The sequence below is a fragment of the Nilaparvata lugens genome, chromosome 1 (genome assembly GCF_014356525.2).
Source record: "Nilaparvata lugens isolate BPH chromosome 1, ASM1435652v1, whole genome shotgun sequence".
In the NCBI taxonomy this organism is placed as follows: Eukaryota; Metazoa; Arthropoda; class Insecta; order Hemiptera; family Delphacidae; genus Nilaparvata; species Nilaparvata lugens.
Window position 1 is genome coordinate 87,548,467 of NC_052504.1, and position 16,033 is coordinate 87,564,499.

The window sequence follows — 16,033 nt, forward strand, 5'->3', positions numbered from 1 at the left end:
CAGCTGCAAGTTTCAAATCCAGTGCCAACATAAGAGAGACAGGAAAACAAGTCATCATGAAGTTTTTGGAACTAAAATTTATAGAAATAAACTTAGTTTTGTGATTTCCAGTAGAATTATATTATCAATAGTAGTTTTCAATTGTTTTGTGAATTATAATTCGTGTAAGAATCTAAATTGATCAATATTATTGTGAGCTACAGGTGGTGTACCTGCACCGGGAGTACTCAACTCCCGCCAAATCTCATCATGAAAAATGAAACACAAAACTTTTGTTAGGTTATTTTAATGTTGTTAGTTTGCTATTCAATTCTTTCAAGATTTTATCAGTATTTTAATTGTAAATTTGTTTTAACACTATCAATATAAACTGGAATGGCTTCATCATCTATTATTCGTAGGGTGTGATTGTAAAAATTGAACATTTCAATTTACTTTTATCAATTAAAAGTTTTGTAAATCACGATGAAATGCACCATTCCAGAAATCTCCTGGCACAATAAGGATCCTGTTCTTAGTATTGATGTACAGCCAAAAAAAGCGAATGAAAGTTTCTTCAGATTAGCTTCGGGAGGGACAGATTCTCATATTTTGGTAAGCTTACATAAACATTTAAAACTAATTTTACATTTCAAACTCTTTTTGACCTTATTTTTATCCCAGGCGTCCTCATCTTTTTCATTTTAAAAATTTTAACTTAATCCTTATATTATATTTATCATACAGATCATGATGTGCATCATTCTTGCTAGTCTTATATGTGATTATTAGATGAACTATCTTTTGGAGCAGTAGAATGTCTCTAGCATGCGGCGAATGACCCCACATCAGGATACTCTACTGCATACGTAACCAAAAACTGCATAGTGCAATATCAAACAATCGCTCAATTCTCAGCTGCCCTCTCAACTTCATGAAAAAATATAAGATTCTTGACAGTGCTTCTTGCACACTCCAAGAATATGATGCTCCCAGGTCAGCGATTTGAATCCATAGTAAATCTAATGATGGGGGCTGGTGCCTGGTTATAATCTACTACCTACTCGCTTTTCAGAGCCATAGAATGGCTCTGAAAAGAGCCTTTCTACTTTGGGGTCATGCCCCGGTCATCCATGATTTGCTGCTTCTACAGAAGAAGGCTTTGAGGACAGTGTCATTCGCGGTCTTTAGGGATATCTGTCTTCAGGAGTCTTGAAATTCTCACAGTCAATACGCAATGTGCACGCTGTTGTACGTGAGGAAAAACCTGGAGCAGCTTCAAAGAAGATGTGATGTGCATGTCTACAATACCAGGCATTTCAATAAGCTCGAGATAACACGTAACAGATTAGCAGAAAACTGCAATAGCTTCCCGACACCGGCCTGTCTTCCTAAGGATATTCTGTACGTACAGTAATTCAAAGGTCAAACTTCATTTACAGAAAAAAAAGATCGAGATGGGTGGCAGTTGAAGTAAACTTAAAAATCTGTGGATTGCCCCCTCATTCAGGGAGTAAAGCAGCATCTTCACAAGCTTTGCCCAAAGCACCCTCTCAAATATATTCACTTCCTGCACATGGAGACTCACTGGACTCTTGTTGAATATTTTTAGTGCACTGACAGGAAAACTACTGTGTGTCCGTGTGAGTCTTGCATGAGGTAGAACAATATCAGCCCGTTGTCTTGTATTGTGATCATGCACCTGTTCTCTTTGAAGATAGGTCCTCTTCTCAACAATGACAGGGAGCTGAACAGATACTGACTGTAGTACTCGAACGACAACTGTAAAGAAACTCATAGAAATGCCACTTTAATCTCTTCGGAAGCTGAGTGAGGAGCCTCTATTTTGGTGGTCTAGCACCTACACAGCATGAATAAAAATGCAGTTTACTTTTATTGTAATTGACTGAAAACTTTGCCTATCTGGAAACCCCACTCTTTGGCAATGACTTCAAGTATTCATCTGCAAAGAGAAGGCTTGCGTCTTCCAGTCTCAGGTCATCAATAAGGTCTTCTCTTCCTTAGTTTTTATTTTTAACGTATTTACATTTCCTTATATTTTCAACTCTACAATCTGTTTATGATGAAATATATCTAAACAAAGTAATAAATTGATAGTAATCCTAATTGTTCCCCTGAATTATCAAGAATATATTTGGCTATAATGATTCTCTCATGGTGTTTCTCTTCATCTAGATATGGCATGTGACAGAACAAGAATGTGGGATTCCGATCTTGGATTGCGCCGCTGATCTGACTCGTCACCAGAAAGCTGTCAATGTGGTCCGGTTCTCTCCGAAGGGAGAATTCCTCGCGTCAGGGGATGATGGTCAGTTCCATTCCTGAATCAATACCTACCGTATTTATGTAGATCATTATAGGTTCCTTTGGTACATGCTTCAAGTTCGTTCTATTTTTGAATTACTATTATTTTTTAATATTAATTATTAAACCGGAACATTCAGAACCACATTTGTTTGTTCAGGAAACCTTTGTTTTTTTTACAAACAGCATGTAGATTAGACTACTGTAACAGCCACTGCCGCTGATATTAGTTTTTTAAATAAATTATTAAACGATTTTTCAAATGTTATTTCAAGACAAAAAAGTAGAAGGAGTTGTTTCAACAAGAATAGCCCAATTTCTTGTACAAACTGGCAAAGAAAGATCTGCCTAATCACATTCTCTGGAGGGAATCTATTCTATCATTAAATTCGTGTCGCAACCTATCCGGCTCTGTTGGCGTTGGTGAAGAAGTAAGTAATTCAGGTAATCATCAATGAAGAAATTTAAAAAGTGTAATTCCATGTCTTCTATTAGTTGGGTTAGTGCGATATGCATCATTCACGTAATGCTAATCTAGGTTTACATCAAAATATGATCGCTTTCATTATTTAACGTGTTATATTCCAAGCTTAAGCGACCACCTTATCTTGTTTGAAGTGTGATTGAGGATACGGCCCTTAGGATCCGTCGCACAAAAGACTGATAAACTTCGACCGTGATTAAACGTCAAGAGAACCAATCAGAGAAGTCCTCCTTCCAAAACAGTCTCTTATTGGATTAAATGTCACCAGAGTCTTCTTTGCAAAACAGTTAGTTGTCTCTGATTGGTTCTCGTGACATTTAATCATGATTAAAATTTAACAGGCCTTTTTGCAACCGGGCCTCATAATAGTAATGCAGATGTATCAGCCAAACATCTTTCTAATGACTTGAAACAAAACTGATGTTTGCAGAGTCGGCGATAATAATCTGGAAGCAGCGAACGGACTGCGACCTGCCGCAGTTCCCTGGCGACGGCGAGGAGAGCAAGGAGCAGTGGATGATGGTGCGGACGCTGCGAGGTCATCTCGAGGATGTCTACGACCTCAGCTGGTCGCCCGACGAGGCCAACCTCATTTCCGGATCTGTCGACAACACCGCACTCGTCTGGGACGTCAAGAAAGGTAAACAGCTTACTTCATACTTCTCTCTTCAGGTTGTGATCACATTGAACGCGTATATGTGCAAATGCAAGTGAGATCCACTTCAGTAACCTTGTACTATACCTCTCTTAAATTTAGATGAGTTTACACAATAGGGTTTGGTGTGATCACATTGAATGCGTATATGTGCAAGTGCAAGTCAAATCATGAATGAGCTGAAAAACAAAATTTAAGTGCCATTAAAACATGTTTATTTATTTATATACAAAGAACGAATCATACAAATGATTGGGGAAGGACCAACAGGCATAGCCCAGAACTGTTCCTTCCCCGAATTTTGATTAATACACTAGTTCAAAAAGTAGGTTATGTTTCATTCACTTGTGAATTCAATGTAGCTGCTCACAATAAACGAAACCAGCAAGTGCAAGCGTTCAGTGTGAGAGTTCCTTGCGTTTAATTCATTGCTGTTAACAGATTTTGTTTGTCATTTACAAGCTTGGTCATGCATAATAAAGCTTGCACTTGCACATAAACGCATCCAATGTGATCACACACTTGGTCATAACCAGAGATCTGAATCGACTGTGTCTGGAAGTAGACCTGACTTGGTCCTTGTCGTAGAGTTGTCATATAAGTTAGGCTATGTCAGAAATAACAATGATGACTTGATGTTGTCAAAACCACTAGTCTATTGAAACAATTTGAGATACTAGTTTCTGTTGCTACACCATGATATGTCAATCTCCAGTAAACTTTTCCTATTAATTTCTGTTGCTACACCATAATTGTCAATCTCTAGTAAACTTTTCCTCTAAATACTGATACTCTATAAACTTACATGGTAAATAATCAACAATTATTCTTGTTAACTAACATCATTCGATTACCCTTTTTCGCTAAGTACATCTTTTGTGATTGAATATGTAGTCATTATAACATTTGAAAATAAGAATAATATTTAAATTTGGAATGTAGTTCCATTCTTTGAAAAAACTATTCATAGTTTCAATATTTATTATGGGTTTTTCAATAATTTCAAAATTCTCTAGCTCAAGTCGAGCTACTTTGTGTACCTTCTCGTACTTCAATGAAGCTACTATATCTCCTATAGCCAAAAGTTAGCTATTAACCCATTAAAATGATTGTGTATAAAAATAGTTTTCATGTAACCTTGATATTAATTTGTTGTTTATTTCAATATTGAATTGGTTTTAATGGAAAGTAAATATGTTGTTCACAGGTCATATGTTGTACATCTTGAGGGATCACAAAAGTTTTGTACAAGGGGTCGCGTGGGATCCTCTTGGCCAATATGTAGCCACTAACTCAAGTGACAGGTCAGCCATAAAAAATGAACTATTTTCAATTAAATTATTTACATTTTATCCTTTATGAAATCATTGTTCGTATTACTAGAAAATAGCCTAACTATTTTAAAGAGTTTACTGTTGGGTATTTCTACTTATCCCGTTATTCTTTTTCATCATCACCTCTATTCCAATATCTTTCCCTTCTTCTTTTATTTTTCCCTTCACACATCCACTATTTCTCCATCTACCAACACTTCAACAGAGGAATATCTGCTATATTCATCAATCAAACACATTTGCCAGGAAATGGCTGCATCTAGGGAATAAAGAAATGACCACTGAATTGAATAATAACTGTAAGTGCCGGTTGCACAAAAGCCGGTTAAGTTTTAATCGTGATTAATTCCTGACAACCAATCAGAAAAGCTGTCTTATCAAAAATACCTTCTCTGATTGGTTCTCGTGAAATTAATAACGGTTAAAATTTAACCGGCTTTTGTGCAACCGGGCCTTAGTGAATAAGTGTAAATGAATGCATTGTGGTATTTGAGGGTCCACCAATTTAAAATTCCAATTCTAATGACTAATAATCAATAGTGCAACTATACTTCCTTTCAAAAGAATTGGGACTATATGTCCCAGGCTTATTAAGCTTTTTAATTTTCTTCCCAAAAATGTAAAAACAATGGAAATCCTCTGTTTTGAAAGGTATTTGAAAGTTTTATTGATGAAAAGGTGCCTATATAATGTACAAGAATTCTTTTATACTAATTTTAATGACTGACTTTTATGTTTTATTTTGCATGATCTGAATATTGTTCTATGTTACTGCTCTGAATTGTATTGACATTGTTGTGACATTTTGTGCTTTTGACAATGAATGATTTGATTTGAGTCATCACTGTCATATCACTTTCAGAAGCGCCAACTTTATGTTATTGTTGTCCCTCTTTACGATGAACAGACTATAGTTATCTATAAAGAAAATGTTTACTCTATTTTCAGAACGTTGCGAGTGTTCAACACGGCCACTCGAAAACTGGCGAGTCGCGTTTCGAAGGCGATTCTGCCGAACTCTGAGCCGGACGCCAAGCCGGCCCACCTGTTCCACGACGACACTCTCAAGTCGTTCTTCCGACGGCTGAGCTTCACTCCGTGCGGCAGTCTGCTCATTGTGCCGTCCGGTGTCATCGAGGAACCCAAACTCATTAACACCACGCTCATCTTTACCAGGAATAACTTGTCCAAGTAAGTCCCTATAGGGATATCTGAAAGGCAAGGTGCAATGTACACGTCCTATAACAATGCATGTACTAGAGGAAAATATTGAAAACGAAATCATTGTTACTCCTAATACATTGCTAAACTGTTATTACAAAGATTTCATATAGAGCTGTGAACTGAACGCTAAATTCATAAATCTCTGTATGCAGACGTGACCTCTCGTGAGGTCATTTGCATGCAGTAGTGACTTACTACTGTATGATGTTTTTTGAATCTTGCGAATTTTTCTTGAACTGTTGCTTATTATTTCATTGTAGCTTCTGTAGAGAAGTCAATTAGATGTATTTTTTGTTTGTTTTCCACTGTATTTTCTAGTGAAGTTTTTTATATTGGTGTTCTTATTAGATGAGTTTTTTCTCACTGTTTTTCCTATTGCGGATAGTAAATGTGTGCTTATTGTTGCTGTTACTCTTTTATTTTTTACTTGTTTTGTACATTTCTACGCAGAAAGAAAGATTTAGTTTTTAGTCAGTTATCATTATTAAAAAATGACATGATAAATATACTCCTGGAAATGGCATCATTTCAAAATTTCCATACAACAGTGTGTAGTATATAATAGCCTACACCCTACAGCACTTAATCTATTTATTATCTCAAATTCAATTTTTCACTTTCTACATAATCTGTAGGCTACTCATGTTCCTAGATTACACTAATTTTGTAATTCAAAATCTTCAACTCTATATATTTGATACAATTTTTATCAGACGTTCAATTATTTTCTCATTTCCAACAATCTTCAAATCATGTACTCATATTTTGATAAATTGTAATGAAGTTTAATTTGTGAGTTTTTTATTTGTTAATATTCAGATATTTAATAAAATTTGGCTTTGTTGTGTTTGCAGACCAGTAGCCTACCTGCCGTCCAACCAGCAGTACTCAGTAGCGGTGCGCTGTTGTCCACAGCTGTTTGCGCTGATGAAGACGGGCGCCGGTGACGACGCGACGCCCCAGGCGTCGTCTGTGTTTGCGCTGCCCTACCGCGTCGTCTTCGCCATTGCCACTCAGAGCAGTGTCATTCTGTACGACACCCAGCATATGGCGCCGTTCGCCTATGTTGCCAACATTCACTACACCCGTCTCACCGATCTGGCTTGGTTAGTATAGTTGCATCATAATATTTATTCATTTATTGTATAAAATACTATAATCATAATACAATTATGACATTGGAGGAAAAACTAGGCTGAGCCTGTACTATTTCTCTCCAAAAATTTTGATAAAATGTTGATGTTGTCCAAAAGATAAGGTTATGTAATCACACACTGCTTCGTCACTTGATTTTCGGTCCAAGAATGATGATTTAAAATTTTGAAATATCTTCCCTTATTTATCATCAATTCATCATAATCGTCATCATCATCATAATATTTATTGCAAGGATTAGGCTATTGCCTGTTCCGACTTACAAACAACTTATTCTTCAGGTTTATAAATTTATATTTTATTCATTTTGATAAGTTCTAAATAGTGTGTTTGTCTTTTCGGTCTCAAAATTTTATAGTTTTTTCAAAGTTTGGAATTTTTTAATTAATTGTGATTGATTTAATTCAATTTAATTTATTTTTTTAATTAAGGAAACAATTTTTTGTGTTCTGAATTTTAAATTGAGTGTGTAATTTATTGAAGAATGAATGTTAAGTGACACATAACCTAGCTACATTTGGACTGTTGTATAAATTAGAATTGGAACCGTTTTGGGCTTATAAGCCTGTGGTACTTTTCTGTAAGTTGTGTAATTCTCATTGATTCAATAAATAAATAAATAACATTATTATAATACATGAATCAGTTATTGACATCTTTTACGTGGCCTTCCACGTTTCATTTTTCATAAATTCATTCATAAATAGCTTACTGTTTGCTAGGTGTTCAAAGGAAAGAACATTCGTCTTCCTATTTGTGTGCTTTGTCAATTATTTCTCTCTCTAGTAGTGAATGTAGAATAATGTGGTAGAAATTGAATAAGTATTTTTCAATAAAATGACCACAAATTTGCCATAATGGCACATATGAATAAAACCAGAGCAAATGCTCATGAGCAAAAGCATTGAGCATAAGGTTTTGCTCATGAGCAAAAGGTAGAAGCAAAAGCATTTGCTCATTTTGATAATTATGAATAAGCTTTACCTTATACTCTTACCTTATGCTCCTGAACTCTGGAGCAAATGCTCACGCATTTTAAAGATTTTTCATCAGCTGATTCGCTTTTGTAGCCTTAATTTGTATTTATAGCTCACGGAAGCGCTAAATATGCAAACAGGGGGCACCGCTTGTGTTTGCGTCCTGTGTTCTGTTTTCTATTTTTTATGAATACATTACAGTTTTAAGTTAGTTGAGTTTAGAATTTTTAAATAATAGCATGAAAAAATGCCATCTCTATAATAATCTTCAGTATATTCTTATAATATCAATAGCCTTCTTATAATCGTCTACACTCTCATATTCTTAAATGCCTATTTTCTATTTTGTGATGGCTATCTTTATAAAAGGTAGCTTTTGTATTTATTCTTTTGTAGGAATAATTGTGATATATATCATGGTTGAATCTAAAAAGAGTTTTATAGTTCTACACTTTTGGTTGTGATAGTATCTGGTATAGTTTCCTCTTCCTCATACGAACTAGTTGAGCCATTTTACTATGAGCAAAAGGTGATAAGCTGCTCTGGACTAGACTCACCTTTTTTGAAGCATTTGCTTCAAAAGTTGAGCAAATGCTCTAGTTTATTCATACAATTTTGAGCAAAAGCTTTTACTTTTGAGCAAATGCTCAAACTATTTTTTTGGTGAGCATGAGCAAAAGGTTTTGCTCACGTTTATTCATAGAAAATGAAGCAAATGCTCCATATTTTAGAAGTATGAGCAAATGCTCAACTTTATTCATATGGGCCATTGAATAGAACGATTTGAAATATTGTCACAACCAATTAATTATTTATTGACATATGGAGAGACTATCGCCATGCCAGCAATCTCTGGTACCGTAGTATGCTATAGTTATGTATAACTATGTAGTTAGCTATGTGCATAGCTCTGTATAGTTAAGTATAGCTATAGTTATCGCCATGCCAGCAATCTCTGGTACCGTAGTATGCTATAGTTATATAATTATACAAGAACTAAATTACTAGATAATTAGCAAACTAGAAATTGATGGTGGTGTAAGAACCGGAACTAGTTTCTCAATTTTCCAATAAATAAGTCTATTTTATAATTTGAAAACGTTGTATTCAATAGAAAGTAAAGACCTACACACTACATGTAATTTGAGAATAATTTAATTTAAATAATAAAATACAACTTATAATTGATGGTGATTGATAATTCAAATACAACTTACAAACTACATGTAAGTTGTATTTAATGGGAAGTAAATGACCTACATACTTCATGTTATTTGAATGTTTAATATAATTGCATATAGAATAATTTATAAACATAAAATTACAAGTTGTAAGATATAAATGGAAAATTATAAAAATAAGAGGAACTATTCAGGAATATTGAATATTTAAATTTTCTGAGTACTTAGAAGATGATTAGATTATTTCCTTAATGTTTACTGTTGTATATATATTCATAACGTTAAAATTTATTGTCAACAAAGCAAAGAATGTAAAACAATATTCAAGATTCTATTACTTATCTGTATGATCTGTTGTGTTTTCAAGTTTATTAATGTAGATCAATTTCATTGAAAAAGAGAGAGGTGACTGTAAACCCTATTAATTCCATCAGTAACTCCGTCTTTGTCTTCTTCCTAATCAGGTTACTCTACATTATTTTCCCTATTTCTCCTTTTTTGTTTTCCATTCAATCCTTAATCCCTTGTGTTCTTCGTCCTCTACTCGCATTTATTCTTCAATTTTTCTGGTGCTTCCTGTTACTTTGCCGTCTATTTTGCGAGTTTTCAGCTTTTTTCTTCCCTCTCTTTGTGGTCTTCTCAATTATTGTTAAGATATCGGTTTTTATTTTGAGTGTTTACTTTTTTGTGTGATTGAATAATTTCATTTTATTTGCAGGTCAAGTGACGGTAGACTGCTTGTCGTGTCGTCTTCTGACGGCTACTGTTCGTTGATTGTGGTCTTTTCAATTATTGTTAAGATATCGGTTTTTATTTTGAGTGTTTACTTTTTTGTGTGATTAATTGATTTGATTTTATTTGCAGGTCAAGTGACGGTAGACTGCTTGTCGTGTCGTCTTCTGACGGCTACTGTTCGTTGATTTCTTTCGCCGAAGGTGAGCTGGGTGAAATATACGTGCCGCCCGCCACAGACGTCGAAAACAAAACAGAACAAGTAGCTGAAAATGCGCCAACTGAACCCAAATCCAAGTCAGCAAAAGGCAGAAAAAACAAAAACAAACTCAAGTCTAAAGAAAAAGGTTCGACAGATGTAAAAAACTGTGAAGATGTGAAGTGCAATGATGAAGATGATGATGATGATTTCCGTTTGGTTCTTGAGGAGACTGTTAGCAACGTGATTGACTCGACTGTGAAAACTGGAGATGAAGTGTTGGCCAAAACCTTGGATAAAAATATAGAGAAAGATTCTACCGTAAAAACTAGTGATAAAGTTAATACAGGTTTGGAGAAGGATTCAAATAAATTAGAGAATGACCCTGCTGTGAAACCAGTTGATAAAGTGGATAAAACTTTAGAGAAGGATTCAAATAAACTAGAGAATGAATGTACTGTGAAAACAGGTGATACAATGGAAACCTCTTCGGTGGAAGATTCAAACAAACTAGACGACTCTACTGTGAAAACAGGTGATAAAATGGAAACCGCGTCGGTCAAAGATTCTAAAACTCCTGTGAAAACAGTTGATGTAGTGGAGAAAGACTCGAAACCCCAAGACTGTGTCAGTGATCAGAAAAATGAAGTAAAAGAGAAGAGCGAGGCTTCAGTCGACTGTGAGAAGGTTGTTGCAACTAATTCTGAAAATAAACCAGCTGAGAACAGTACTCCTGCGAAAATAATTAGTGTGGCGGATAGTCCATCAAATTCGAATTCATCTGCTAAAATAACTCCGATCGAGCAGAGGAAGCCGAAAAGAGCTCAACTCATCACATTGTCGAGTCCAAAAAGTAAAAGAAAACTGTGAGTGGTTACCACATGTATCTCATGCCCCTTTTATTGATGTACTTCTTAAGAAGCACTTTGTAACCTATATTTTAATTGCAATGAATGTAGAAACGATGTTTATGTATAAACTCTCAAGTACGTTTAGTCACTCTCAAGGACTTCAATGACAGGTCTTATCTAGGATAAGGTTGATGAATAAAAATCTTAATCTTCTCGATTCATCTCAAATTAGAACAATTAGAAGTTTTTCTCATGTTACTTTGTTGATGCCTGAAAGTTATGACTAATTCAACATTGTTGAATAAAAATTCTGCATTTGGGCACTGTTCTTCGATGAAATAGTATTACAATACGTTGCCATGTTCTTCTTACAAAAATAATGATATAGTTTTTTTTATAAAAATCTAGAGATTGTTGTCTTTTTATTCTTGCAAATTATATAGTTTTTTTTTAAATAAAAATCTTAAGATGAATGTCTATGGCATCATCATCAGTTTTACGTTGAGTCTAAACTAACCAAGGTAGTAGAACTGACTAAATAAAATAGAACAAAAGATGGTAGTGTGTGTTGTTATTAATTTTAGTAATACCTCACATAACTTATGGTTCCCCAAAACTAACTTTTGGGTTTTAGCCTAGAGGTGTAATTCCTTAGAGGATTCTCAAGACGCGCTGTTCCAAAAGATTACATTGATCTTATGGGAGATCAATCCAATATGGCCGACTCTTACCATGCACCTTACAGCCCGCGCGTCTCAAGACGCCTCTAGGGAATTGCACCTTGAGACATTTTTTATTCATATGTTTATAGTTGCTTGGAAAATAGTAGTTAATTCTACATGAAAATAATCTTGAAAATCCCCCGAAAACTCCTCTTATTTCTTGAACAATTTCTATTCTCTATTTGCAGTATTATTAACATCATATGCTGGATGCATAGGCTACATTACAATTTTGAAGAGCAGAGCAATATATATTTTAGAGGTCTTATGTTACTAATTGGTTCAACATAAATAATAATAATAATTGCAATTTGAAGAGCAGAGCTATATTTATATTTAGTTACTAATGCTGTACATAATTGCTTTCTGGAGATATTCCATATTCTAATAGTATTATTCATATCCTATACATGCGGTGAATATATTTATGCACTGGATGCATTATTACCGTAGAAGTACTTTTTGAATGTGACTTAATTTTTCAGATTTTGAAACCAATTCAAAAGGAAATTTGAGTGCAATGTGTATCATTGATGTTATACTATTAAATGTATAATTTCTTCATTTAATGAATTAATTTATTCATTCTCATTGGTTCACAAATATGTGCTTTGCTAAGAAGGCTTTTGAAATTGAATATATATTTTCAAGTTTAGAGTGTAATCATCACATTTACAATTACATCAAATACCTTTTTTGTTAATAAATCTATGAATAGGTACATCTCTTTGTTTAATTGGAAAATATATTTAGAAAAATAGTCAAAACATAAATGCAAACGGTGGTGTTAAACTCTAAATTAACACTGTTTATTGTAATACTGTTATTTCAACTTGAATTGACTCTGTGAAACAATCACTACACATGTTTACAATGTAGGTAAGAATGGCTTGAATTTTGATCTCAATTGAGATTCTCGGTATAAAATTAGAGAAATGATCTTGAGTGAGCTCTCAGAATTGGAAATTGATCATCACTATTGAGCGCACACTGACCATTAAAATATATAGGTGCGTACAGACTTAGGCATCACGAACATGCGCATTTCGCTGTTCATTAGCTGATGCTTCATGTATTATATAATGTATCTCAATGTTCTGTATATATGACATATAGCTGTACATATATATGTATTATATATGATTACAATGTTCCTGTAAAAACACATGTATAATAAGCTAAACATCAGCTGATAGAAAGCGAAATGCGTGTGTTCGTGGCGCGTAAGTCTGTATGCAGCATATGACCATAAAATACATGACTGTGATATGTATTTTACGTTGCTGATACTTGGCAATAGAATGTCATTCATCTGTAGTTGGATCTGATGTAGTTTCGTTGAGCCATATGCCTTACAATGTCAGCCAGGGCCCTAGTAGCTTGGGCACCTCCACACTTGGCTGCTTCGACGGCCTGTTCATGCAGCGTCTGCTCGAATCGCTGCTCAACATCCGAAATTTCTTGCTCCTTCATCATCGACGGCAGGAAAAAACTGCTGAGCAGGTAACCGTACACGGCCACACGTCCAAAATCCAAATCCGGAACCTGGATGCCTGGTACGGTGTCCCTGACTGCATTGCGGTAGATCAGTAGCAGATCATCCCAGTGCTCGTCGCGCAGTTTCTGGTCGGTGTTCATGAAGAAGAAAAACGACAAATCGATCACCGGCGACGAGTAGACCGGAGTCTGTAGATCGTACAACTTAACGACACCGGTCTCCCGTTCGCATCGTATTTGAAAAAAATGTTATTCCTGCAAAAATCACCGTGACAGACCACAGCTTCCGGTTCCACGGGCTCAATAAGACCAAAATAAAACTTAGAAAAGTCATCATAGTTTTCTAAAAACTCAGTGAGCACTTCAACACAGATACCCTCCTCGATAACTGGATCCACACCGCGTTTACCACACAAGTAATAGAACTCAGTGAGTGAGATGAGTCTTTCTTTGGTTTGCTTCAAAATAAACTTTTTTGAGAATTTCTCAAGTTGGTTGACACAGCCTTCGTGCTTTTTTGCATAGGATAGCGCGTGGAACATGCCAATATGTTTCATGGCCAGAGCGCAATGGTCGAAGTCCAAAAATGTCTGGAAAAAGGAAATGTTTTAAACCCTTTTCGATTCAAATTTAATAAATTATACTCCGTACAAAATTACTTTTGACTTAGGAGGGACATGCGCAGCAGAGAAGGCATACAGTGGTAGGGATACAACGGCGGTGATGTTGCCGTTCTCAACCGGCCAGCTTTCTGTAATTTCCAGTGAGTATTCAAGCGCTCATGTTAAACTTACAGAGTTTCCTCTCTGAAAGGATTGATTAGACTAATTCTAATCCGCAAATTGACAACTGCGCTTCCACCTATGACTCTATCCTTCACTGTAATTGGCTGATCTCCCTTCATTTCCCTGCGCTGCATATTCCTCCAAGTCAAAATTAATTTTGGATGGAGTATAATCGTTCTCCGGAGCCCAGATAATATCTGAAATTTCAATTAGAATTCATTTATCTTGAAGTTATTCTGTGCCGTGAAGACTTGAAATTATCAAAGCGAATTATTTATTCGAGAAACCATATTTAGGTTGAAGTCTCTAGAGCCTAGGGCGGCCAGTTTACTAGTGATTGATGATGTTGTAAGAAGCAAAACTAGTTTCTCGATATTTAATAAATATGTGGCTATGATAATTTTAATTATTTTTGCACAATATTTAAGGTTTATCTAAATGATTCATAAGATATTGTCGAAGCTTTAAAAAGTTCAAAAGGAATAGCCTACCTTAAACTGAATCCTTTATTAGACTATTAAAAATATCCTTTATTATTGTTCTTTATGGACTAAGTCGTACCTATGACTCTATCCATCACTGTAATTGGCTTATCTCCCTTCATTTCCCTGCGCTGCATATTCCTCAAAGTCAAAATTAATTTTGGATGGAGTATAATCGTTCATCTAAATGATTCGTGATATATTGTCGATATTGTACGTAGGCATAATATGTAGGTAGTGTATTGAAATGCTGATTTTTTATAGGCCTACTACTAACTTTTAATAATATTCAATAACTATATGATAGATATAACTATTATAGGAAACAAATTGAGTTAATATAAAAAATAATTAAGAGCTCTGTTTATAGTATTACCTACTCAAACTCCGATCTCCAACAAAAATAAACTTGCATGCCAGATATTCTGGAATTTCCAAATTATAATTTTAAATAAAAAATACAAAGGAGGTCGAAATGTATAAGCTTCCTTAAATATGTTGTAAGATACGGTAGCGGTATCTATTTTTCTTATGAATGCAGAAATCTGAGTACCTTTTTTAAATTATTTAGTTACTACATTATTAAGTCAACACCACTAAGTAGCCTACAGTATCACGAAAACTTGATAATGGCATTATATAGCTGAAACATGTCTTGACTAAATAATGCTGAAAAGGGTACTTAGATTTATATTTTTATTTATATTCAAAAGTAGCCCTAAAGAAAAAAGACAATATGAATACAGAGTATAATATAGACTGCAAATGTGAAAGTTTGAAGGAATCAATTCATATCCCACCTCCTTACTCACCTTACTTGAAGTGTGCCTGTATCCTTGACTCGTCAAATCCTCGAACATAAAATAATCATTATATCATCTTCTCCAGAATCCACATACGCACAATATAATTTTCCAAAAAGTTGTTCAACAACTCCATCTTTGTCCAGGAATGGCAGCACCTCTTTGTACATAAATTCCTCGTTCCTAAATTGTCCTTTCGTTCTCACGAACTCTCTTAACCGTTCTGATCTTGGCTGGATTTTTATCACAACATCAATCGACCACTTCTTTTCATTTTTTTCGAGGTGAAGTTTGTAGAAGAATACATCAGAAGCAAAGTGGTCACCACTTTTCTTGTTTGAGTTCTCCTCATAAGTCACTAGAGTAGTTCCTTCACCAAAACAGCTGGTGGTGGAAGCATTCTTCAGAATTGTGCCAATTAAGGAATCCATTCATGCGTCTTCTTATCGATTATTGTTGATGGGGAAATTCTACTGATGAATGTGCTTACTGAAATTGTTTTACCTCCAACTTACAGCCTGTAACCTGTAAAAATAGGAGAGAAAATTTAATCATCTTACAGATTATGAATTAATTCTATCACAAATTAAAATTTACGCTATGAACAAAGATATTGTGGAATTTCTCCATATTAAGGTGAAATAGAAA

The 16,033-nt window shown here is 34.9% G+C and overlaps 2 protein-coding genes across 2 annotated transcripts; one reads left to right on the forward strand and one right to left on the reverse strand.

Annotated features, from left to right (window-relative positions):
• Positions 1–229: 229 nt before the first annotated feature.
• Positions 230–11,657, forward strand: LOC111064542 (chromatin assembly factor 1 subunit B). The gene is made up of 7 exons (XM_039419501.1): positions 230–594; positions 2,176–2,308; positions 3,219–3,428; positions 4,651–4,747; positions 5,726–5,968; positions 6,856–7,107; positions 10,179–11,657. The coding sequence occupies exons 1-7, from the start codon at positions 466–468 to the stop codon at positions 11,113–11,115; spliced, it is 2,001 nt and encodes a 666-aa protein (XP_039275435.1). The 5' UTR covers positions 230–465; the 3' UTR covers positions 11,116–11,657.
• A 928-nt stretch (positions 11,658–12,585) lies between these two features.
• Positions 12,586–15,529, reverse strand: LOC120349430. The gene is given in 3 exon segments (XM_039419507.1): positions 12,586–13,527; positions 13,530–13,905; positions 15,395–15,529. Coding segments are annotated over 3 exon segments (825 nt in total). The 5' UTR covers positions 15,443–15,529; the 3' UTR covers positions 12,586–13,126.
• Positions 15,530–16,033: the final 504 nt, after the last annotated feature.